The 23565-nt window shown below is 48.4% G+C and overlaps 1 protein-coding gene across 1 annotated transcript in view; it reads right to left on the bottom strand.

Annotated features, from left to right (window-relative positions):
• The window catches only part of EEPD1 (endonuclease/exonuclease/phosphatase family domain containing 1), a 109979-nt gene that overhangs the window by 32804 nt on the left and 53610 nt on the right, over nt 1–23565 (bottom strand). The window contains exon 3 of the mRNA XM_002713756.5: nt 8449–8500. Coding sequence (XP_002713802.1) covers nt 8449–8500 — 52 coding nt within the window. The remainder of the gene's footprint in view (nt 1–8448; nt 8501–23565) is intronic.

Below are 23565 nucleotides of genomic sequence, written 5' to 3'. Positions count from 1 at the left end.
ACAAACAGCAAAGATAGCAAAGACGGGCTAATTGCATATATGCTTTTTGTTCTGTCTAAAATTATTCCATAACAGTTTTTAATAGAAGGCAGAGAGCAGTTTCCAAGTACAATGCTTTGGGCCGGGCTGGAAGCTGGCAAAGGTAAGCCAGGATGTATCAGAAGAACTGGGAATGGGGCCGGCTCCTAAGAGGCAAGGAGAGGTGAGAAGGCCCGGAGCGGGCAGGGCAGGCTGAGAGTTTACATTGAGAAAACCAGCAGCAGAAGGCAGCAGAAAAAGCGGGGCAGTAGCAAAGAAGAAAGCAGGGTGTATTTCAGGTTTAGGGAGACCGGGATGAGTCTGAAGTCTCAGAAAGAGGAGGGGTAAGAACGGGAGTGTGGATGCTCCACACAGCAGAATTTCCTCTGAACAACCAATTCGGGGTGGCCTCGTAAGCCACGGGAGGAGAACGGAGGGTGGTCATTTCTGCGACAGTGGGACACGGTGCTATCTAAGCTCTCACTGGACGTGGACCACCTAAATGGCCCTCTGCTGACCCTAGGCACTGTACCTCGTTGGGCAGGGCTGATCTGTCCCACTGTTAGAAACCTTCCTCCACCAGGCTGCTATTTTGTAAATGAAAGAACTCTTCAACATTTCTGGGGTAAAGAAATGAATGCTGTCTCCACCAGGGCCCAGAGGCAGGACCCTGAGGGCGGCAGGGAGAACCTGGAGGAGCTCTGGGGACCTCGGAACATGGAGGCACACTGGTGCACTGTCCTGGAATGGGAGCAGAGGGCTTGCCCCAACACCTACAGGCATCTGTGGCCAGCACCACTGATCTAGAACAGAAGTTGGCCAACTCTGTAAAGGACCAAATCTTATACACTTTGGGCTTTTGGGGGCTGTATTGTCTCCACCACAGTCCCTAACCTGTTGCAGTGTGAAAGCAGCCACAGGCCGGTGTTAAGTAAACGGGTCCATCTGCATTCCAATGAAAGCTCATTTATAGAAGGGAGCTGCAGGCTGGATTCCACCTGCAGTGGCACTCTAGGCTGCTCTGATCTACAATGATGCCCCTGTGCAGGCTGGGAGTCTGCTGGGTGTCTGTGCAGCTCTCGATCCTTCAGACCCTGGACACTCTCATCTCCTTTGCCCCTTCCCCCAGCTTCTCCAGCCACAGCTGCCAAAGAGGTCTTGGGCAAAATTCAACCCAGAAATAGGCATTTGAAGAGAAAAGAAGCTGAACACGCCAACAAGAGATACCTAATTTTATGTGCTTTTTTATTTCCTGGATGCAATGAGAACATTAGCTTCGGGACCCCCCTCCTGACAACCTGTTTGGTGTTTTTCATAGCACTAATCACCACTTCATTTAAATAAGCATTTTTGAGCCGGCGCCGTGGCTCAATAGGCTAATCCTCCACCTTGCGGCGCCGGCACACCGGGTTCTAGTCCCGGTTGGGGCGCCGGATTCTGTCCCGGTTGCCCCTCTTCCAGGCCAGCTCTCTGCTATGGCCAGGGAGTGCAGTGGAGGATGGCCCAGGTGCTTGGGCCCTGCACCCCATGGGAGACCAGGAAAAGCACCTGGCTCCTGGCTCCTGCCAGGATCAGCGCGGTGCGCCGGCTGCAGCGGCGGCCATTGGAGAGTGAACCAACGGCAAAAGGAAGACCTTTCTCTCTGTCTCTCTCTCTCACTGTCCACTCTGCCTGTCAAAAAAAAAAAAAAAAAAAAAAAAAAATAAAAAATAAATAAATAAATAAGCATTTTTGTGCTTGTTAATGCATTTCCCTTACTGGTTATGATGTGAGCTGCGTGAGGGCAAGAAAGCTAATGTCTCATTCACAGTGGTAGCTGTCTCCCAGCCTAGCACTACACCCCCGACCCCAAGAGGAGGCAGAGCTCTATAAATACTGGTTCAGAGACAAAGTGGATGTTTTACACAGTTGTAAGCACAGCAGGTACAAACGCTTATTCTCCCCATTGATAAACATCAGATTGCAATTCTATGAGGCTGAAAGATTCATCTCTTTGATGACCACACACCAGTCCTAGGGTGGATTTTTAACCACTCCCTTCCTACAAAGCATTGAAAAAGGCATGCACATTTTCCCCAATTTAGGAATCATTTCCTTAAGATTCATTCCTAGTTTCTGAATCACTGGTCAAATGCTAGGGGCATCACAAAGATGAATGAAATATGCCGCCCAAGACTTATGAAAGGGCCATACCTTGTCACCTGCCCTGCACAGCAAGGAATGGGGACACAGGCTTCGGCACAACTGCAACCTCACACAAGGGGTTTTTAAAACTTTGCTAAGACCATCAATGTAAAATTACCACCACCACCACCCCCCACTGTTTAACTTGCTTATCTCTGATGGCTGATAAAGCTAGGGGGAATTTAAAAGTCCTATCTGGGCACTAGCTCTTCAAATAAAAACCTTTCATAAAAACAGAAAGATAGTAGGAATCCTTAAAGATGCTGGGTATTTTGCGATGCCCCTCAAAGAATCAGAAGAAAATGAATCTTTTGCTTTGAATGAACCTGGTCTGTAGTTCACCGAGATGCTCCACTTCCAGGTAGGGAGGTATCTGGGCTGACAGCAGGTGCACAGCCTGTGCAGTCTGAATCCCATGGTGGGTCCACTTCTACTTCCCCACCCTTTCAAGGAAAAGCAGCCAGCATCCTGCCCATGGGGCTTAGCCAGGAAGGTGATGACAAGGATTTGAATAACCAAGAGACACTGATCTGGCTCAAGCCACTGAGAACAAAAACAAAAATGTGTACAGACCCAAGAAGGCTGACCATGCAGGAGAGCCTTCAGATTAAGTTCCCACTGCAGGCTGGATTGGGTGTGGGGAAGAAATCCGCTAGGGGATCTAAAGAACCTCACTCTGATATTTTAAACAGAACGCACTGGATTTTTAAAAATTATTTTAAAGTCCATCTTTTATAACTTTAGATATTTTCCCAAGAAGTTATTTATTTATTTGAAAGATGGAATGACACAGAGAGTGGGAGAAGCAGAGAGAAGGAGAGACAGAGGGAGAGAGATCTTCCATATGCTGACTCACTCCCCAAACGGCCACAACGGCCAGGGCTGGATCAGTCTGAAGCCAGCAGCCAGAAACTCCATCTTAGTCTCCCATGGGGGTGGCAAGGCCCTAAGCACTTGAGCCATTTTCTACTGCTCTTTGCAGGCATCAGCAGGGAATTGGATCAGAAATGGTGCAGCTGGGACTTGAACTGGCGCTCTGATTCTGGACACCAGCATTGTAGATGCCAGCTTAACCGGCTGCACCACAATGCCAGCCCTGTGCTATCAACTTCTAATTCCAAGGTTGCTTACTATTAGCATTTGGCTGCAAGTCCCTAACTAACACATCAGGCACAACGGTTCTGGTCCCAGGCTTTCTGGTGAAATGAACACACTTTATCTCACACATAAAGCACTGACAGGGCCTTAGAGATCATCTACTCTACCTGTAGGGTTAGAACCCCAAAGCTGAGTCTCAGAAAAACGGGGAGCAGGGGCAATTGCAGTAGGATGACTGGCAGGCAGCTTGTTCTACACAATTAGGCACGCCGCAGCAGGGTGACTTCCTCTTTCACGTCTTCTCATGGCAAAGGCTCAATCTCAAGTCAGGCTTCTCAGGAGAGAAGTAAGGAGGAAAACATGATGATGATGATGAAGGAGGAAATAAAAAGGAGAAGACGACGAGGATGATGCAGACAAGAGCAGCTGCTAGTCAGCAGAAGCAGGGCGAGTAGCAGCTCCCACCATTCAGGTGCTCACTTTACTTTCTTTAGTTCACACATTATCATATTTAATTCTCATTAAAAATCCCAATGAGGTAGGTTTTATTGGGACCCCCACATGTTAAAAAGAAACTGAGGCTGGTCCGGAACTTGCCCAACAGGTCCCCTCATTGGTCAAGGGTAGAGCTGGATTCAGCCCCAATCGGTGCACCCTCGGAGCCCAGTTCTGGGCGACAGAGAATGAGCTTGGTTGCCCTGTGTGGCGGCTGAGCCATGGCCTGGGAGGGCCAGAGAACAGGGCGGGCAATGGCTGTGAGTTGGGTGGCCTGTGCCCCCAGGGGGCCCAGCTCCCTGAGGCAGCTCTCAGGCAGGTGCAGTCTCAGGCTGGGTCAGCTGGTGGCCCGCCCTTTGGTCTTACCAGGGTGTGAGTGACCTCCAGCTGGGGTGACTGGCCAAACTATTGTTTGCAGCCTTGCAGGAAGCTGTTTGAAAGGGTCATTGAAAAATGATCTTTCTAAATCAAGCTGTACCAATATTTTTACTTCCTTCCATGCAATGCCACATTTCAAGGCATTAGATGGGCCTGTCTTTTCAAGTCTGGGAAACAACTCTGTGTGTGACTTAAGTTCAGAAAAACAAAGCATCCCACTCTCAAAGAACAGAGGGCCAGATGACAACATCCTTCTAAAAGCAAGGCCTTGCTCATGGGACCTAATGCGTGCCTGGCAAAGACGCACATCTAAATCCTAAGTGCATCTTCAGAGCACTGCCCCATGCCCTGATACTCACAGATTAGATCACCTGCTCACGGTACAAGCTTCTGAAACACAAAAGCAGGAGAGAGACTGAGATTGGTAGTTGCATAGTTTATAAATAGGTGACAAATCGCTGTTACCAGCCTAGGAATGGATCAATGTGGTGCTAGAGGAGAGGAGTCCAAGACCTCAATCGCCGTGTGTCCCCAAGCTCCTGCCTCGCCCACTGCACCTGAATTAAGACAAACAGTGAGGGGCCGGTGCCATGGCTCACTTGGTTAATCCTCCGCCTGCACCACCGGCATCCCATATGGGTGCCAAGTTCTAGTCCTGATTGCTCCTCTTCCAGTCCAGCTCTCTGCTGTGGCCAGGGAGGGCAGTGGAGGATGGCCCAAGTGCTTGGGTCCTGCACCCACATGGGAGACCAGGAGGAAGCACCTGGCTCCTGGCTTCAGATCGGTGCAGCACGTCGGCCGTAGCAGCCATTTAGGGAGTGAACCAAAGGAAGGAAGACCTTTCCCTGCCTCTCTCTCATTGTCTATCTGTCAAAAAAAGAAAAAGAAAAAGAAAAGAGAAAAAACAGTGAGAGGTGAAGCTGGAACCCCCTTGGTATGTGTTCACCTTTCACCTCTCCCAGAGGGTGAGTTCTGATGCTGAGTAGCACAAAGCATAAAGACCCCCAGACTCAGTAAGGACCTCTAGGGTACGGAAGTGGAGAAAATACTAGAAAACAGTACAAAGAGGCAAGCTTTCCTCCCTTCACTAGAGTCAGCCCGGGAAAGAACCACAGAGGACATTGCGCAGGTGAGGAAAGGGGCCGGACCGAGCGCCAACCTGGGAGCCTGGGAGGAGGACTCGGCTCTGCAACAACAAGGAGGACGTGAGATCATGAGACAGGCAGGGAGAGGAAGAGGAGGAGAGAGAAAGAGGGCAAGAGCTAAGGCAGGGCTAACTTTTGGGGATCACTGAGTGCCAGACACAGCATTAAGTTCCGTACACGGGATGTCCCCTGAATCCCTCCAACACCTCCATGAACTGGGAATTAGAATGATCTCCATTTTACAGACAGAAACTGAAGCACACAGTGAGTAAGTCACACAAGGCAATCCAGTGGAGAGATGGAGTCGGCCTCACCACGGAGCCCTCAGGGCCACACACCTGGTCCCGCCCCAGCCAGAGCAAGCCCAGCCCTCACCCCTCTGTGTGAGCTTTTGCAAGCAGGGCCCACCGGTTGGCTGGGCTAAGTGGCCTCTCTACACTGCGCATTAGCACAGCTTGAAAGACAGCCAGTATTTTTGGCACCTGCCTTTTTTTTTTTTACACTGAAACCTCTTAGCACAGGGGCTCCACATTTGCCAGCTTTGCCTGGTGCTTTTCTAAATTGAAGAGTAGAACTAACCGTGGTGAATACTAAGAAGATAAACCTTTTTTTTTGGGGGGGGGGTAAATTTTTAAAACATTCAAACACATACAAAGACCCTCACACACCTCACAAGGATCAGCTGTTTGCGTTTCGCCCCACCAGCCTTATTGGTGATGCATCTCTTCTCTCTCGCTCTGCTCAGTAGAAACACATCACTACTTTTTCTTTCCTGAGTCATCTGAGAACAAGTTACAAACCTCATGCCCCTTCCTTCCTAAACACATCAATGGACAGCTCCTAAGGACAAGGGCATTCTCTCACATGGTCACAAGCTAATGACCAACTTCAGGAACTGTTACCAGTGATGTAACACCTTTATCTAATCTGCCATCTGCACTCAACGTTGCATTTGCCCAGTGATGTCTTTCATAGCCTAACCCAGTAAGTTTGAATGGCTAAGTGCCCATTAAGAATTAATATAAGCAATTAAGAATTAATATGATGAGTGCTAAGGCATTTGGAGAGCCCTTTAGCTCCTGCACTCATTCGGTTCCCATTTTGCCTCTGAGGTCCAGCAGCATAATCCTTGTTTTACCCAACATGGAAATGAGACTGAGACATTAACAGAACACAGCTCTCCTTCCTTAACATCATTGCTTAGAGATCCTCCATCTGCTTGTTCACTCCCCAAATGCCTACAACAGCCAGTGCAAGGCCAGGCTGAAGCCAGGAGCCCAGAAATCCATCTAGGTCTCCCGTATGGATGGCAAGGACCCAGGTATGTGGGCCATCACTTACTGCTTCCCACGGTACCAGCAGGAAGGTGGAGTTAGAAGCAGAGCTGGGACTCGAACCCGCAGACTTGATATGGGATGTGGACATCCCAGCAGCACCTTAACTCCTGCACCAAACATCCACTCCTGCCTGATACTTCTTTTTCAAAGACTTTATTTTAGTGTCAATTAGCAAACTGAACACTAATACAAAAAAAACTTTTTTTTTAAAAAAAGCGTTCTATTTATTTGAAAGTCAGAGAGAGACAGAAGGAGGGAGAGAGAGAAAGAGAGATTTTTCATCCGATGGTTCACTCCTCAAATGGCTGCAACAGCTGGAGCTGTGCCAATCCGAAGCCAAGAGCCAGGAGCTACTGCTGGGTCTCCCACACAAGGAGCTAGATAGGAACAACCAGGACACAAACCAGCCCCTATATGGGATGCAGGAATTACAGGTGGAGGCTCTACCCACTATGCCACAATGCCAGCCCCTAATCCAAACATTTTAAATTCCAAAAATAAACATCATTTAGGCACTTATCTCTCTAGTCACTTATGAGGGGACTTCAAAAATTACATGAAAAATGGAGTTAAAATATGTTTATTTTGGTGCAAAAAAATTTGAAATCCATGCATACACACAGTATTTTAAAAGTTCATGAAAAGGAGTGGGCATTTAGCCTAGCCTTTAAGATGTTGGTTAAGATGCTCTTGTCCCACACTGGAGAGCCAGGTTCAGTTCCTGGCTCCTGGCTCCTGACTCCAGCTTCCTGAAAATGTAGACCCTGGGAGGTAATAGCAATGCCTCAAGTAATTTGTAATAGACTGGTTTGAGTTCTCAGCTTTAGCCTGACCCAGACCCAGACATGGGGACTTCTGGGTCGTGAACCAACAGATGGAAGATCTCTCTCTTGCCACTCCCCTGAAAGTCCATGAAATCTGCACATGCCGAAAAACTGATACATAACTTTCTAAAATCTTTTCACCAAATCAGACTTACCCTTTAATTTCAATTTCCACAAACTTTACTAAGTACTCTCATGCTTTGATATTAGTATCACAGAGTCTAATTAACACCCGAGCTACCAAGGAGCGGCCTGCTATGCACTGGGAGGCCCATGGGGGCCAGGGCTCTTTGCCTGGACCAGCCTGCCTTGCAGAGCCCAACCACCTGCTCTCACAACTTGAGCCCACACGCAGCAAAGGCTTGATAAAACACAGAGAGCAAAGACACACTGGTCTTTTCCAGGGCACAGTGAAACACTGGTGTCAGGGGAGGAGGCAGTTTGCCAGTCCTCAGAAGTAGCCCATACATGACACAAACTTACGAACCTGTCCATTAAATAGAAAAGCACTGGTTTTAGAAACAGAACTACCAGGGTTTCAATTATGACACTCGCACTCAGTTCATTTGCCTTGGGCCCCTGACCTAACCTCACTAGGCCTCAGTTCCACCATCCATGCATGCCAACCATCACGCACAGTGAGCAGCGGTTAGTGAATGTACAAGCACAGAGCTCCGTCCACAGGAGGCCCCCAGCTCCCCATGCTTCGAAGCACAGGTGGCCTTCTCCAGGGTAGGGGTTGTCCCACCGCCAGCCAAGCATCTGCTCTTCGCAGAGCTGGTAAGGCTGAGTTTGAGAGCGTGCATAGAACAGGAGCAATGAAGGAGTTTTGAGTAAATGTCACTGCCTGTTAAGAACACAGAGTAACAGCCCACTTTTGCAGTAAATGCGACAGGAAGCTGAATTTTTCTGTGTGGGGCACTGTGCTCTCAGTTTGCGAATGTGGGGCAGGAAGAATAAAATACTTACCTTTTCCAGGGCTTCTTTGTCCAGTAGTTCTTGCACAGCCAGAAGCTTGATGCTGCGGAGAAAAGGAAAACCACACTTGAGGACCAACCATCTGATGTCTCTAAGCACCATCGCGGAAGTCACAAGAACCCACGTCTGAAATTTCAGCCTGCATTTCCACGCCACCTCCCATCTTAGGATGACCTTTTTGTTTCTATCAAAATGACCATTTCAAAAACACTAAAAATATTTCTGAAGTCTAAGTCATTTTACCAAATGACTCACTCTACATTTAGGTATAATCCCCAAAGAATTGAATGCAGGCACCTGATCAGACAGACACAAACCAGTTTTCAGGCAGCATTATTCCAAAGAGCCAAGAAGGGTGGCAATGACCCACATGTCTATGGATAGATGAATGGATAACAAGACAAGTGACACAGCCCATGGGATATATTATTACGCCTTAAAAGGAAGGACATTCTAGTTCATGCCGCAACACAGATGAACTTTAAAGACATTCTGCTCAATGAAATAAGCCAGTCACTAAAGACAAGCACGACATGATTCCACTTACATGAGCTCCCTGGAATAGGCTGATAGACACAGAAGGAAGAATGGTGCGCCCCATGGCATGGGGTACAGGGGAACAGGGAGCTGTTGTTTAATGCTTACAGATGTTCGGTTTGAACAATAGCTTCTAGAGCTGGATGGTGCTGATGGTTACACAATGTGAATGCCCCTGAACTGTATACTGGAAAATGGCGCAAGTGGCACATTTTATGTGATGATCTATTTCACCACAAAAAATTCTAAAAGTGACTGATAGGTACTATGTTAAGGAATCTGAATGATTTCAGAGGAAAATAAAGAAGCTAACAGACACCCATGTTCAGTATCCATCTGCCCTTGGCATCCCTTTGTCAATTACGAGCAAACGACTCCTAAAATCTTCACTTATACCGACCACTGCTCCACTGCTCCTTTATTTAGCAAATGCTGATGGAGTCCTACTGTGTGCAAGAGGCCACGGGCACAAGATGACTGCCACACACTCCCTACTGCAAGGGGCTCACAACCTCTTGGAAGCCACGGTTGGCCCAGGGCATGATGTGCAGTGTTCCTAGCAGACACACAGAGAGGCAGACAGGAATGTGGTCCAGCAGAGACTGGAGGAGGCTTTGGAGAGATGGGTGAGCCTGGCCAGGGAAGGGGGTAAAGGAGGAAGGTGAACCCCAGAAGAATCATCACAGACCCCAAGGGGAGAGAGAGGACTCCCAGTATCTGGTTTAGGGGACTAAGTCTCAATGGTAACTGGCAACCAAGATGAGAGAATCTGGTGTGGACGCAGGCTGTACGGGGGAGATATTTTCCTGTCTTTGGCATGTTGCTTTCCATGTTGTTCCTGGAACAGGGAGTGGAGGCTGTAGCGGAAGCCAGGCTGGACTCAGAACCCAGGGGTAGGCAGAGCACTCTAAGAGAACGCTTAGGGGCCGGGTCAGCTGTTGGTGCCATGGTGCTCCCTCCCACTTGGGTGTCATGCTTCCGGCCACTGGTCACTGTCCTCCCTGCCCCCACCTACCTGGACAGTCTGCAGGGCAGAGATGGATCCCACCTGTACCATCTGCTTCCCTTCACAAGCCACTTGAAACTTCACCTTAATTAACAGAATTCTTCACTCTCTCTGCAACTAAGCAAGTGCTGCCCAACCAAATGCACTGACTTATTTAAAAGCTACTCCAGGGAGTACAATAAATGTTTTCAAAGCTTATAAGAAAGCTCCATCACCAGTAACAACAGCAATTTAGGAAGCATCATGGCTAATGGACAGGGCGGGTTCTGGGCACTCCCTCTGCTGCAGCTGCACTGGTTTTCCTTCTGTCTCCTGGACACGTTTGCTTTGGTTGCTTCTCTGGGTTGGGGTGATCCTCCCCAGGATCACTGTAACATTTCATCGCTTCATTCCAGATGAAATATGAATGTCACATCCTCCAAGCAGGCTTCCTGGCCATGTGAAGTAAAGCAGTACCCCTGTTCTACCAGTACATTAGAGCACTTATTTGTAGGGGCACTTTTGTCTGTCTCCTCCTAACAAGTGTGGAAGCTCCTGGAAGCTGAGGGCCCAGATATTTGAGCTCATAACTACACTTGCAATGTCTACAACTGACATAGAAAGCACCCAAAGTCACTGTCACAGCTCACACATTTCAGCTTGGATGTGTAAAACCGCAGGCCATTGCAGGCAAAAGTGCAAGACCTCAAACAAGATGACTGGAGGGACTCCTCTTTGGCACATTTGTGTAACTGCCATTAATGAAACAGGCCTGGTGCTCAAAGCCACTGGGCACCATTCAGCACATTCTGATCTCCAAGGCACAAATCTGGATTCCAGGTTACCAACTGGGACAGCAACCTATCTGCTAAGTTAGGAGTATCCAGTAGGAGCTCAAGTTTCAGAAGCTTAAATTGCCTCTGAAATAGCCACTGGAAAATATTTACCCTAGGAGCGCTTTTTAAATAGTCTCTCGTTCCTGCCCCTTCTAAGGTCATGAGGTCCAATTCAGTATCAGCTGTCAAATATCCACAGGTTAAAGAAAAGGTTTAAACATTGTTAAAGTAGCCAACTCTCTGTTTCTCTCTCTTCACAAAGATAACCGCTGTAGAACTCAAATTTCCACTTTTCAGGCTTTTAACAAAAATGAAACTAAAATACTTAAATTAACTCAAAATTCTTTGAGTAAAAACCCAAAGGATACCTACTCCTTGCTCTCCACACATTCCCTCTAGAACAGGGCTGGCAAACACTTGGCAGGCATATTACTACTGCCCAACCCCTTCTCCCAAGGAACTTGCCCCACTGAACATAAATTCAGCTTCAGAATCCTTCTCAGCACTCTAGTAGACCCAGTCCATCTACTAAAAATGGCATGTGAGAGAAAAGAACTTTAACATATGCTCTTTTTTAAAACAAAATTTAAATTCTTTTCTTTTTATTTGAAGACATACATGGGGCGCAGAGGGGAACAGGAGGAGAGAGACACCTTGCATCTGCTGGTTCACTCCCCAAATGCCTGCAACAGCTCTAAAACCAATACCAAATAGTCTGGAGGTGGGGTAGGCATAATAAAAAGACCTTCACACTGCTACAACCCAGCAATACAGCTTTAGGGGCGGAGGAGAGAAAACAGAGGAGAAGGTAAGACACTAGAAATCTATCCAGTTCAAGTTCCAAATGAGTGGCTCTGCTATGGTTGCTCATAGCACTGGGTTTCTTCTCCTGAGAGCCGCAGTCATCTAGATGCTGTGAGAAGTTTCTTTCTTTTTTCTTTTTGACAGGCAGAGTTAGACGGTAAGAGAGACTGAGAGAAAGGTCTTCCTTCCGTTGGTTCACCCCCAAAATGGCCGTTGCAGCCAGTGCGCTGCGCCGATCCGAAGCCAGGAGCCAGGTGCTTCCTCCTGGTCTCCCATGGGGTGCAGGGCCCAAGCACTTGGGCCATCCTCCACTGCACTCCCTGGCCACAGCAGAGAGCTGGACTGGAAGAGGGGCAACCGGGACAGAATCCGGTGCCCTGACTGGGACTAGAACCTGGGGTGCCGGTGCCACAGGCGGAGGATTAGCCTAGTGAGCCGCGGCGTCGGCCGAGAAGTTTCTTGCTATGCTCTGTAGGTATCCTCAAGTTATTTCTAACCTTATTGGAAGCTCTTCTAGTGAGGGGTGTTTACTTCAGTAGGTACGATATCAGATTCTTCTAGAACATCAGATGCTCCGAGGGGGGAAATCTCACCCTCAGAAGCTACTGACCAAATCCTCGCTTGGTGCCATTTAACTCCACGCCCTGAAACAGCATCTGAGCTCTCATTTCCAGTTCTGCCCCTCCCTTCCTCCTGCCCTCAGCAAATTCCACAAACCTACTGAATACCTCCTGGGCTCTGGAAACTGTGCCTGGCACCCCGGGGACAAAGATGAACACAGGCCCTACCCTCAGAGAGCTCAGAGGAGCAAGGTCCTGTCTGGCCCATGCCAAGAGAGGGGCTGGGGCGCCTTCCCAGAGTCTCCCGGGCTCCCACGTGGCCCAAGGCAGTGGGCCGAACAGGATGTGTCCGCCCCTGATCTGGGGCTGGGCCAGCTTCCTCTGGACACTGCAGAGCACCCATCAGATGAACTAGAATAGCTTTTTCTGGACTCAGCTTTGTGACAAGAGGAACATCGCACAGAAGCAGCCGCAGGGCCAGTTCTACTCCGAGGCGTGTCACTGAGAACATCTAGAACGCACAGGCAGGCAAGGAGGCATCTCGCTGAGCCGAGCAGTGTCCAGCACCAGGAGGCCCTCAGTGGGATGAGACAGGTGATGGGCAAGTGCCAGAGACAGTGGGGGACAGCGGAGAGGGCAGCCGGCAGGCTGACGAGACAGGAGCTGGACGGTGCCCCCGCGGGGCTGTGGCCACAGGTGAAATGAACTTCAGTGTCCCCTACAAAGACACCTGGAAGGATAAACCCCCATCTAGAGACACTCACACTTCTAGGATGGGTCATAACCTCAAGGAGAACAGAGTCAAGAACTCACTGTGGCCCTGTTTCTCTGAGGAGGCCGGCACTGCGTCTCCACTATTTGCTCAGCGACATGGTGTCATGCCTGAGACAGAGAGCCATGCCCTGAATATCAGACGAGTGTAACAGGAGGGCTCCACTTCGCCATTGCCTGGGTAAAATATTTACAGGTTACACACCACGTGCCAGGCACTATTAAGCGTGGAGGACACACTGATGAGCCAATGTGGCCTCTGCCTTAGGCATCCCAGTGTCGTGGGGGAACGAGGTCAGCCCATCAGCTGCCTGACGAGCACTCCCTCCGAGGGGAACACTGCATGCTACGTGGGCTGCTGGAAGGACACTCAGCAAAGCTGGCAGGCTCCCCAGGGAGTGACTTCTAACCTGGCACACATGGGCTTACAAGGTAACAGGACAGGCGTGCTCCAGGAAGGTGGCAGGAAAAACATGGGCAATGGCAGGAGGGAGGGCAGGCAAGGCCCCCTTGGGTGTCTGTTGAGGTCAGGCTCAGGGCAATGGTGGGCAGGGGCTCAGGACTCAGAAGACCCCCAGTGAAGGTGGGATGATGGCTATGGTGGCACACAACAGGGCCATGGTGGGTGGGGGCAATACGACCCAACATGGGTCTAGGTAAGAGATGTTGACAGCCTGTCCAGGGAATGGACTTGGGCTCACTCTAAACAGATGAACAGCTGGTGGTAGGTCCCAAAGAAGGAATGGATGTAGGACAGGCCAGAGAAATGATTACCTCCACTTGCGACTTGTGAGACTGGTGCCTGAAGGGCTGTATACTTAGAGTAAGGCAGGGTGGGAGACGGAGAGCTTGAAGGTGGACACAAGGATGCTCTGGGTCCTGGGAGCTTTGACTGGAGTATGCATTCATCACTGCCACCTCTGCAAGCTCTAAGCTCTGCACTTGGACATCGGGGCAAGAGGATGCTGTCAAAGGCATAGGGTTGAGCAGGAGAATGCGAAGAGAAAACACAGCCAAGGACAGGAGCCCAAGGGGCATCAACACTGAAGATCCAGGAAGAGGAACAGGCTCACGTCATAGAAACAGGAAAGGAACCACCAGGAAGGTAGAGGGAAAAGCCAGGGCACATGGCCCCAGGAGCCAAGTGAGAGAGTGAGACAGAGGCAGGGTTGATGGCAGTACAGACTTTGTATAATGGCAGGTAAGTAAAGGCTAGTGTTCCTGGAGAGAGTGCTTCCAGGGACTTGTGGAGGCAATGCCCAGCTTCACTGAATGAGAAGATGGGAGGTGAAGAAGGAGAAATAATGAGATGATAACGTAGATGGAAGATGTAGGGTGGTCTCCCATGGCAGGGTTTACCCAGGAGCAGAATGCAAAGCCAGGAGGTCTGAGCCTTATCAAAGAGGATGCGATTATTAAAATGCATAAGCAGCCCCTCTCCAGGCTGCACACTATGATCTCCCCTCCGCCCCTTGCCTTCCACACCCTCGTCCTCCCCAGACAACGTTGTCACAGAACCCAGTATGGCCCTCAGATCATAATCACCAACTGCATGATTTGGGGAAACATGGAGATCATGCATGTTTGAAACAATGCCCAGCAGAGTTTTGCTTTGTAATATAGGACTTCCCCAACACCCCGTGCAAAAGAACAGAGAGGAGCAGGCGTCTAGCCTAGCACTTAAGGCTTCCCTAGCCTACAGCAGAACACCTGGGCTTGAGTCCTAGCTCTGATTCCTGACTCCAGCTTCCTAATGAAACCTTTGGAGGTAGTGGTAATGGTTCAAGTATTCAGGTTCCTGTTTCCTTTAGGGGAGACATGTACTGAGTTCCCACCTCCTGGCTCCAGGTATTTTTGGAGTGAATCAGTGAAGAGGTCTCTCTTTCTCAAAAGCAAAATTAAACAAAAAAATCCATGGAAAAGAATGTGAAGACCTCAAGTTGAAGAGATCACGCCATAAAGGCCTGTTCCCGGTGCACACAGCCCACACCAGCTCAGGGATGGCTGGGCAATGAGAGGGAAGCAGATGCCATGTGTGGCCCTAGCTGAGGGTGGTTGGGGGGTCCAGGCAGCCTTCCAGCAATAGAGAGAGGAGGCCCAAGAGATCATGCAGCACAAGTGTAGTTGGTCAGGGCCTGGGGGCCCTGAGCAATGGCCACTTTGTACCCACGTGTTTCTACACAGGTCATAGGATCACTTAAGGAAGTTTCTCGTAAGCCAAATTCAGAAAGGGCATCAGTGCAGTGGTCTGGATGCTCCTCCCTAACCCTTCAAAGAAGGCTCCACATTGACACCCTCCGAGCAAAGCCAGCAAGAGTCCTCTTTTCTGATGACCACATTTCAGGCGGCATCGTGGGTCTAACAATGCAGACTTGTTTGCCCTAATGCTTTGCTTTCTTCCCCATGGCTCAAGACTGAAAAACTCAAGAGACTGCAGCCTCTGCACATCCATGGTGACATCTGGGAAGGAGGGGCGGGCTCCCAGAGAAGGCATGGCTCTTCTCAGGCATGTTCACCCTCAACAGGGTCACACCTGCCACTGCTAGACACATGCCAGCAACCCTCCTCCTCCCCAAAGCCAGGGGCTGGCTATGCCCACAGCAGAACAGCATCCATGGAGTTGAGCTTAGGTGGTCCTGGGCATGGCTGAGGAACTGGTCTGCCTCACAGTCTGCCCAGAGACCTTCCTTGACGACAAGCTCATGGTGTTTGCTCCATTCATGATTTCAACTGCTTGAGCCAATTAAAATACTTTCCATTTTCTGTGATTGTCAAATCCATTCAGATTTCCAAATTTGAAGCACAGAATTGTACCAGTAGTCCCTTTAAACTTCAAAAACACCAGCTCTGTGCAGATGCGTCCTTTTTTCCTTCTCATTTTAAAACACTGATTTGTGGGCAATCAGTCTACTTCGTTGGTCTTCTGGAAAATGAGCTACAGGACTGGTCAATTTTACCATTTTTTCTAGCTAATTAAGTTGGCATTTATCTGAACTCCTCTCTCCAATTTTCCACTGTTTTCTCTAGTTTCTGTCTACCTCTATGAGTTGGATATTTACTCATTTTAATAACTTTTTTGTCTGTAAAGCTACTGCACATTGTTCTTTGAGTATATTTGTCCTTGTCCAGGGCTGGGCCAGACTGAAGCCAGAAGCCAGGAGCTTCTTCCACATCTCCGTGGGTGCAGGGGCCCAATCAGTTGGGCCATCTTCCACTGCTTTCCCAGGTGCATTAGCAGGCAGTTGGATTGGAAATGGAGCAGCCAGGACTCAAAGTGGTGCCCATATGGGATGCTGGCTTCGCAGACAGTGGCTTTACCTGCTACGCCACAATGCTAGCCCCCTGTCCTTGTTTTAAATTGCATTATGCAACCTTCTTGTTACTTTCTACCTGGTCTGCAGTTGCAGTTTTGTTCTCTTATTGGATTGTGCTTTTCTATCTCTGAGTAGATGGGTTTTAAGTTTTATGACTTTGTGTTTTCTATTGCAACCTAGTACACTGAGATTAGAGGAAGTACCCTGACATGTGCTGCTTTTTAATGTATTGATAACTTTTGATGACTTTTTTGGGTCTACTACTTGATGAGTTTTATGTTTTCCTCTTATTATTATTATTTCTTTTGACAGGCAGAATGGACAGTGAGAGAGAGAGACAGAGAGAAAGGTCCTCCTTTGCCGTTGGTTCACCCTCCAATGGCCGCCGCGGCCAGCACGCTTTAGCTGGCGCACCACGCTGATCCGATGGCAGGAGCCAGGTACTTATCCTGGTCTCCCATGGGGTGCAGGGCCCAAGGACTTGGGCCATCCTCCACTGCACTCCCTGGCCACAGCAGAGAGCTGGCCTGGAAGAGGGGCAACCAGGACAGAATCCAGCGCCCCAACTGGGACTAGAACCTGGTGTGCTGGCACCGCAAGGGGGAGGATTAGCTTAGTGAGCTGTGGCGCTGGCCGAGCTTTATGTTTTCTAATGCTTGAGAGCTTCAGTAGTTCCAGAACTTATTTTGGATTCAGTAGTACTCATTTTTAGTTTTTTTTCACATTAGTGCAGGGACTAAGAGAAAGTCCTGGAAGTCATTTCAAGCCATGCCACTGACTAGTTGTAAGGTCTTGAACTTAAGACCTCAAGAACGTAGCCAAAGGTTTAAGACAGGGAGGCTGGAACCCACACAATGGTAAGAAATAGCAGATGCCAACTATTTAGCAAATGGCAGATATTAGTTCTCACATTATGCAGAGTCTTTCTTTTCCCATTAACACTTCTTTATGACTAAATAAAGAATGAAACAACTCGTTTTAGGTAGCATTTCAGAAAAGCAACCCAGCAATCCTTCATTTCTCCTCCACCACAGGAGGACACAGCAACAAGAGACCACCCCTGAATCACAGACAGAATTTACTCCAGACATCAAACCTTCCAGGACATTGATCTTGAACTTCCAGCATCCAGAACTAGGAGAGAGAGATTTCTATTATTATAAACCTATTGGTTTATGATATTTATTTTAATTTTTAATTTTTTATTTTTTGACAGGCAAAGTGGACAGTGAGAGAGAGAGACAGAGAGAAAGGTCTTCCTTTGCCGTTGGTTCACCCTCCAATGGCCGCCATGGCCGGCGTGCTGCGGCCGGCGCACCGCGCTGATCTGATGGCAGGAGCCAGGAGCCAGGTGCTTTTCCTGGTCTCCCATGGGGTGCAGGGCCCAAGCACCTGGGCCATCCTCCACTGCACTCCCTGGCCACAGCAGAGAGCTGGCCTGGAAGAGGGGCAACCGGGACAGAATCCGGCGCCCCGACCGGGACTAGAACCTGGTGTGCCGGCGCCGCTAGGCAGAGGATTAGCCTAGTGAGCCGCGGCGCCGGCCGGTTTATGATATTTATTACAGCAGCCCAAATGGATGAAGACAAGAGGGATCTGCAACAAAGTACTACCGCTTCTTCCAGCCACTCATTGTCACCGTCTGGAGAACTTTGTCACCTATTTGATTTGTCTGGGAAAGAGTAAGGGTGATGAACAGAACATGCACGAGAGAAAGAAATCTGTGTTTTCAGAGTGTGTTGGAAATTAGAAAGCTACCTAGCACAATACAAGGTCTGTGATTCCAAACCAATGCTCCAGCCAGAATTTGTCATCTGACTTTCAAAGCTGACCTTTCACCTCTTACCCAGGCTTCTCTTCCTTTGGAGCCAGACGAAAATCACCTCTGGGTTCTGTCAGAGGCAATGGCTTTGTTAATCAGTGAAAAGCAAACCTTCCTCCCTCTCTGTAACACAAACCAACCAGTCAGATTCCCTGACCAGGGAACCGTTTAAAGCAGCAATTATAGGACCATATTTCCGAAGAATCTTTGATTTATTTTTTCCCAAGAAATCATGTACAAACATATATTTATTGTAGACAATTTAGAAAATACAGAAAGAAAACTAAAAGAAATATAAGAAACACCAATCATATCTTGCCACCTAGGAATATCATGAAGGGCTGCATATGTATCTTTCAAGACCTTTAACAAAGAGAGATACATTTTATAAAATTATATGACAGTGAAATATGCTGTTTTCTATTGTTTTTAAATTGCCATCAAGGGACATTACAAATTATTTGTCATTATCACTGATATATGACTCCATATTCTTAATTAGTAGTTGACACAGTCTTAGGAGATACATGCAAATACACTGGCAAAGCTATATGCCATGGTTTAATATGCCTTGCTGGATATCAAGGCTGCTTCAAATTTTCCACTCTTCTAATTATCATTTGGTGAAAACCTTTGAGCAACTTTGTTTCCAACAATAAATTCCCAGGAATGCTAGATTCAAGGTTATGTGCATTTTTTAAAATTTTTTCAGTAATTTTGCAAAATGCCACCAGCAACTGACTTTTAAAAATATCCTATAAATTCTCTAGATGGAAAAGGCACCACTATGTGCTCTCAGCTTCTGTTTATTTGACCCCCAGACACACTGAACACGTTGTTGGTCATTTTCAGTTCTTTTTCAGGAGAATCCGAGAGTGATGGTGCCGGAGGGGAGCAGTCCCAGGGAACTGTTCTGCCACCGAGTCCCACTGGAAGCCCGTGAGTGCAGCAGCCCAGTGCGGGGCAACCGCAACCCAGCCAAAGTTTCGGAACCTAGTCTCTCTTTAGAGGGTTGGGTATATTCTCTGGAGACGTTGGAAAGTTAGGTATGGAATTTTTAGGTTCCCAAACATTCCTGATGAGTAACCACTATCATATTTTGCCCAAAAAAGTTTTGCAAAGAGACCCGCCAATTGGAATAAATATGCTTAAAGCATGTGTGCGTGAGAGAGAAAGGTGTTTGGGAAAACGTAGTCATTCATGCTCAAGATCACATGGACAAACTGGACCAGAGCTGGGGCTGCCATCCCCCTGTGCCTTTGGCAGAAGAGAAAGACCTGCTCACAGGAGAGTGCAGAACATGGAAAAATCTAGCTGTATTAGACACATGTCTGCCCTGTGCACAGAAGCCTAGAGGTTCTCCAGTGGGCACAGGGAGCTCCCCAGAGCCAGGGCAGGCACTTGCCTGCATCACCTCCCAACCAGGAACATCTCTAGTGTCAGAGGAAGGGGTTAGGATCTTGCTCCAGGCCCTAACCATCAGCAGTGTAGAACAGGCTACAGCACGAATCCCAAGCACAAGGCCCCCAACACACCACACCTCCAGGAGTTCAGTACGTGAGTGAACATCCCATGTCACAGGCAATCGGGCTTCCGCTCAGCCCGGAGAGACAAGGCTGGCTGTGAAATTTCAGCCCCTGGTTTCTAGAGTCTGCTTCAGCTGTGTGGGGATCTGGCTGGTCTCTAGATCTCTGTCCCTCTGCATTACAAAGGGGAAGACACTCCTCTGGCCTTTCCAGCAGTTAACATCTGCTGCAGGGTGTCCACACGCAGAGCTGTTGTTAAGAGGTCAAGCAAAATCCCTAAAAGAAAACTCTAGCTTTCATCTTTCGACACCAGAAGCTGTACTTTGGTGCTTAAAGAGGTAGCATGGCAGCCAGCACTGCCCAGGCACCACGTTGAGGGGTCCAGAGTCACAGTAAGGGCAGCAGCTGGGGGGCCCGGGTCTGGTTTTCATTAGGTAACAGCATCTCATCATCTTCAAAGCTCGGGGGGCCCAGACGCCACCACTATGAATTCCAGCTGCTATGTGTGAAACCTTATCCTTCAGCCCTACAATGCAGCCTCCCCACCCCAGAGCCTCCCTAGTCTGCAACTGAAAATACCAAATCCAAGGGGCCCAGGAGCTCCCCTCCCCCCGCCGGCTCAAAACTTCACGCACAGATCAGAATCAGGCCTGGAAAGTTGCCTGGGATCCCCCAGAAACTGCTGACCCCACAACACAGAGCAGTCACATGGCGGGGGCCTCTAAAAGTATGAGACCAGTTGGTTCTCCCAGCTACGGAATTCCAAAGCAGGTTTCCAGCAGACGATGTCAAAGGCTCTTCCAGGAAGTCAATGCCAAGAAACCTCCCTCCCTGCTTGGAGGCTCCCTCTGAGGGCTCAGTCAGAGCCTGTCAGTTTGCAACAACTGCTCGCTTGCGTCTGGGGCAGGGTTCTCCAGGTTTGATGAATGGCGCCTCGGAATAGTGTTAAAGGCATGGCTGGGCTGTCTGCCCATGCAGGTTTGGAGGGGGCTGAGGATCAGCCACACTAAGAATCACACTGCAAGACCCACCCAAATAGCATGCAATACCATGCTTCATGATGCCGCCTTCATGACGATTTCAGCACAGGCAAGACCACGCGGTCTAACAGAAGGGGTTCCTGGCCTCACTTGTTGGTGAGGAGAGACAGCACTAAAAGGCTCTCTGGGGGGCCCCAGTGGCTCTGTGAGGGTGCAAGATGGGACTGTGCAATTTCATTTTCCCAGCAGGATGTCTATTTCCTGTGCAAACTCAGACAAATCAAATGTCACAGCCTGACTGTGGTCAACTCAGTTGACCTTAGGCCGTGATGATGTCCAACTTGCTCTGTGATCTCCTCCTAACAGACAAGGACACTTCAAATAGTTCATGCAAAAAACAATTTAGGGGTAGGCATTTAGCCTAGCGCAGAAGACTCCGATGAAGGCCCACATCCCATACAACCCGGGTTCCATCCTGCCTGACTCCTAACTCCAGCTTCCTGTTCATGCAGACCCTGGGAGGCAGCAGTGATGGCTCAAGTAATTGAGCTCCTGCCACCTGCATAGGGGGCCTGGATTGTATTCTTAACTCCTGACTTCTGTCTCTAGCTTGGGGACCATTATGAACATCTGGGGAACAAACCAGAGGATGGGAGTTCTCATTCTCTTTCTCTGTCTCTCTGATTCTCAAATTTAAAAGCTTTAAAATACATGGAATTTTAAAAGCTTATTTTGGTGCAAAAATTTTTTGAAATCTATGCATAAGGGGGCTATCTTTAAAATAGTTTGAAAAATGCAAATCATGAAAAACTGTATGGACTTCAAAACTTTTTGCATCAAAATAAACATCTTTTAATCCTATTTTCCACAAACTTTTTGAAGTCTGTACCCTTCTCTTTGCAGCCCCTCCTACTCCTTTTTTTCTGAGAGCAGCCAGCCACTTGCAACCTTGGCAGGTTGATCACATTCTTTTTCTTAGGACCTGCTTCCACTGCCACTCTAAATCAGCTGTCTCTCTCTCTAGATCTTTCTAGATCTCTCTAGAGCCCATCGTTCTCACCATCTGATCGATGACTGGCATTGGTGGCTGTTCTCCCCTTAGCATCTTCTCTGAACCCTCCTTATCCCTCCAACTTGTTTTCGTCCATGCATCCTCCCAGAAAACCTGAGCCAAGCACCGTGAGGGACAATGGTCATTAACACCAGGGAAAAGACAGACCCTGCCACCGCCTCATCCCACTCCCCTGAAACCTGCTGGGGGAACATAGCTCTCCATCAACTAACGACACCAATGCTCACTGAATCCCAAACACGTCAAGCGTTCCACATGAGAACACAGGGCACTGAGTCTGTATGTGATGGGTGGGGGGAGCAGGACAGAGTGGGGGCAGGGATGGCACTGTGAACAAAGCCACATGGAAGCAGGGTCTGGATTTGGAAGCAGCCTTCTGCCAAAACCTTAAATGTTGATGAACCAAGGACTCTTCCTGTCTCTACCTTTCTCTGTGCCGCTCTTGGGCAGTTATATTTTCTCTCTCACAATGACTAATGATTTTAAAAATATTTCTTTCCAGAGTCAGTGCTGTGGAGTAGTGGGTAAAGCCACCCCGCCTGCGAAAGCATCAATATAGGCTCCACTTCGAGTCCTGGACGCTCCACTTCCAATCCAGTTCCCTGCTCATGAGCCTGGGAAAGCAGCAGAGGATGGCCTAGGTCCTTGGGTCCCTGACACCCGCATGAGAGAAGCTCCTGGCTCCTGGCTTCGGATCAGCCCAGCTCCAGCTGCAGCCATTTGGGGAGTGAACCAGCAGATGGAAGACCTCTCTCTTTCTCTCTCCCTCTCTCTTTGTTACTCTGCCTTTCAAATTAATCTTTTAAAAAATCTTTCTTTCCAGCCCTGGCTTCTCTACTGGCCTCCAGTTCTACTATTTCCAACACCTGCTGGCCCTTCAACCTCAGTGCCTCAGTGGAGCCTCAAACTCAACATGGGCAATGAGACTTGCTCACGCGAAGCTGATCCATGTCCCTCTTACCTACCTGGGACACCATCCAATCAACATTTCAGCCATATTATTCCTGAACATACCTGCTCCCTGTATCACCCACCACATCTAAAAGGTCACCAACACCACTGAAATCCACCCACCCCACTACATCCTAAAGCTATCCATTCTCATAATTAGGTTCTCGAGAACCATACTTTAATCCAAGGCATGCTTTTCATTTATGATGACTAAAATATATGTCCATTATGGGAAATTTTGAGAATGAATTAGAAGATAACCCCTGATAACACACTAGTGTATTTCCACGTGGACGTGAGTCTTGTGTTTATGAATTCAATCGTATTATGAGCATACATAGTAGATGGTTATACAGACAGCTGCCAGTATTCACCCTGGTGTAGTCTATTCCCACCAAGTCTGGGCTTGGTCATGTGAATTTCTTTGGCCAATGGGACATTAGCAAGTATGATTCCATAGAAGGTAAAAACTGTGGCATTAGTAATCTAAAAATTCACTTTTAAAGGCAATATGAAGGGAGGAGAGAATTTCCACTTTGATTATGACCTTGTTTAGATAAGATCGGAGTCGGTGAACTCAAAAGGCTTCCACAGCCTTGGCAACTCATGACAAGAGCCTAGGGGGATTACTGATGCCATAAATGAGAGTGTCAATTTGTTAAGTCAACAACAGGAGTCACTGTGCACTTACTCCTCATGTAGGATCTCTGTCCTTAATGTGTTGTACAATGTGAATCAATGCTATAACTAGTACTCAAGCAGCATTTTACACTTTGTGTTTCTGTGTGGGTCCAAACTGTTGAAATCTTTACTTAATTTATACTAAATTTATCTTCTGTGTATAAAAGATAATTGAAAATGAATCTTGATGTGAATGGAATGGGAGAGGGAGCGGGAGAGGGGAGGGTTGCAGGGAGGGAAGTTATGGGGGGAAAAAGCCATTGTAATCC

Source organism: Oryctolagus cuniculus, chromosome 16, assembly GCF_964237555.1.
Source record: "Oryctolagus cuniculus chromosome 16, mOryCun1.1, whole genome shotgun sequence".
NCBI lineage: Eukaryota > Metazoa > Chordata > Mammalia > Lagomorpha > Leporidae > Oryctolagus > Oryctolagus cuniculus.
Note: the sequence above shows the minus strand (reverse complement) of the source record. Positions and strands in the feature narration are given on the sequence as shown.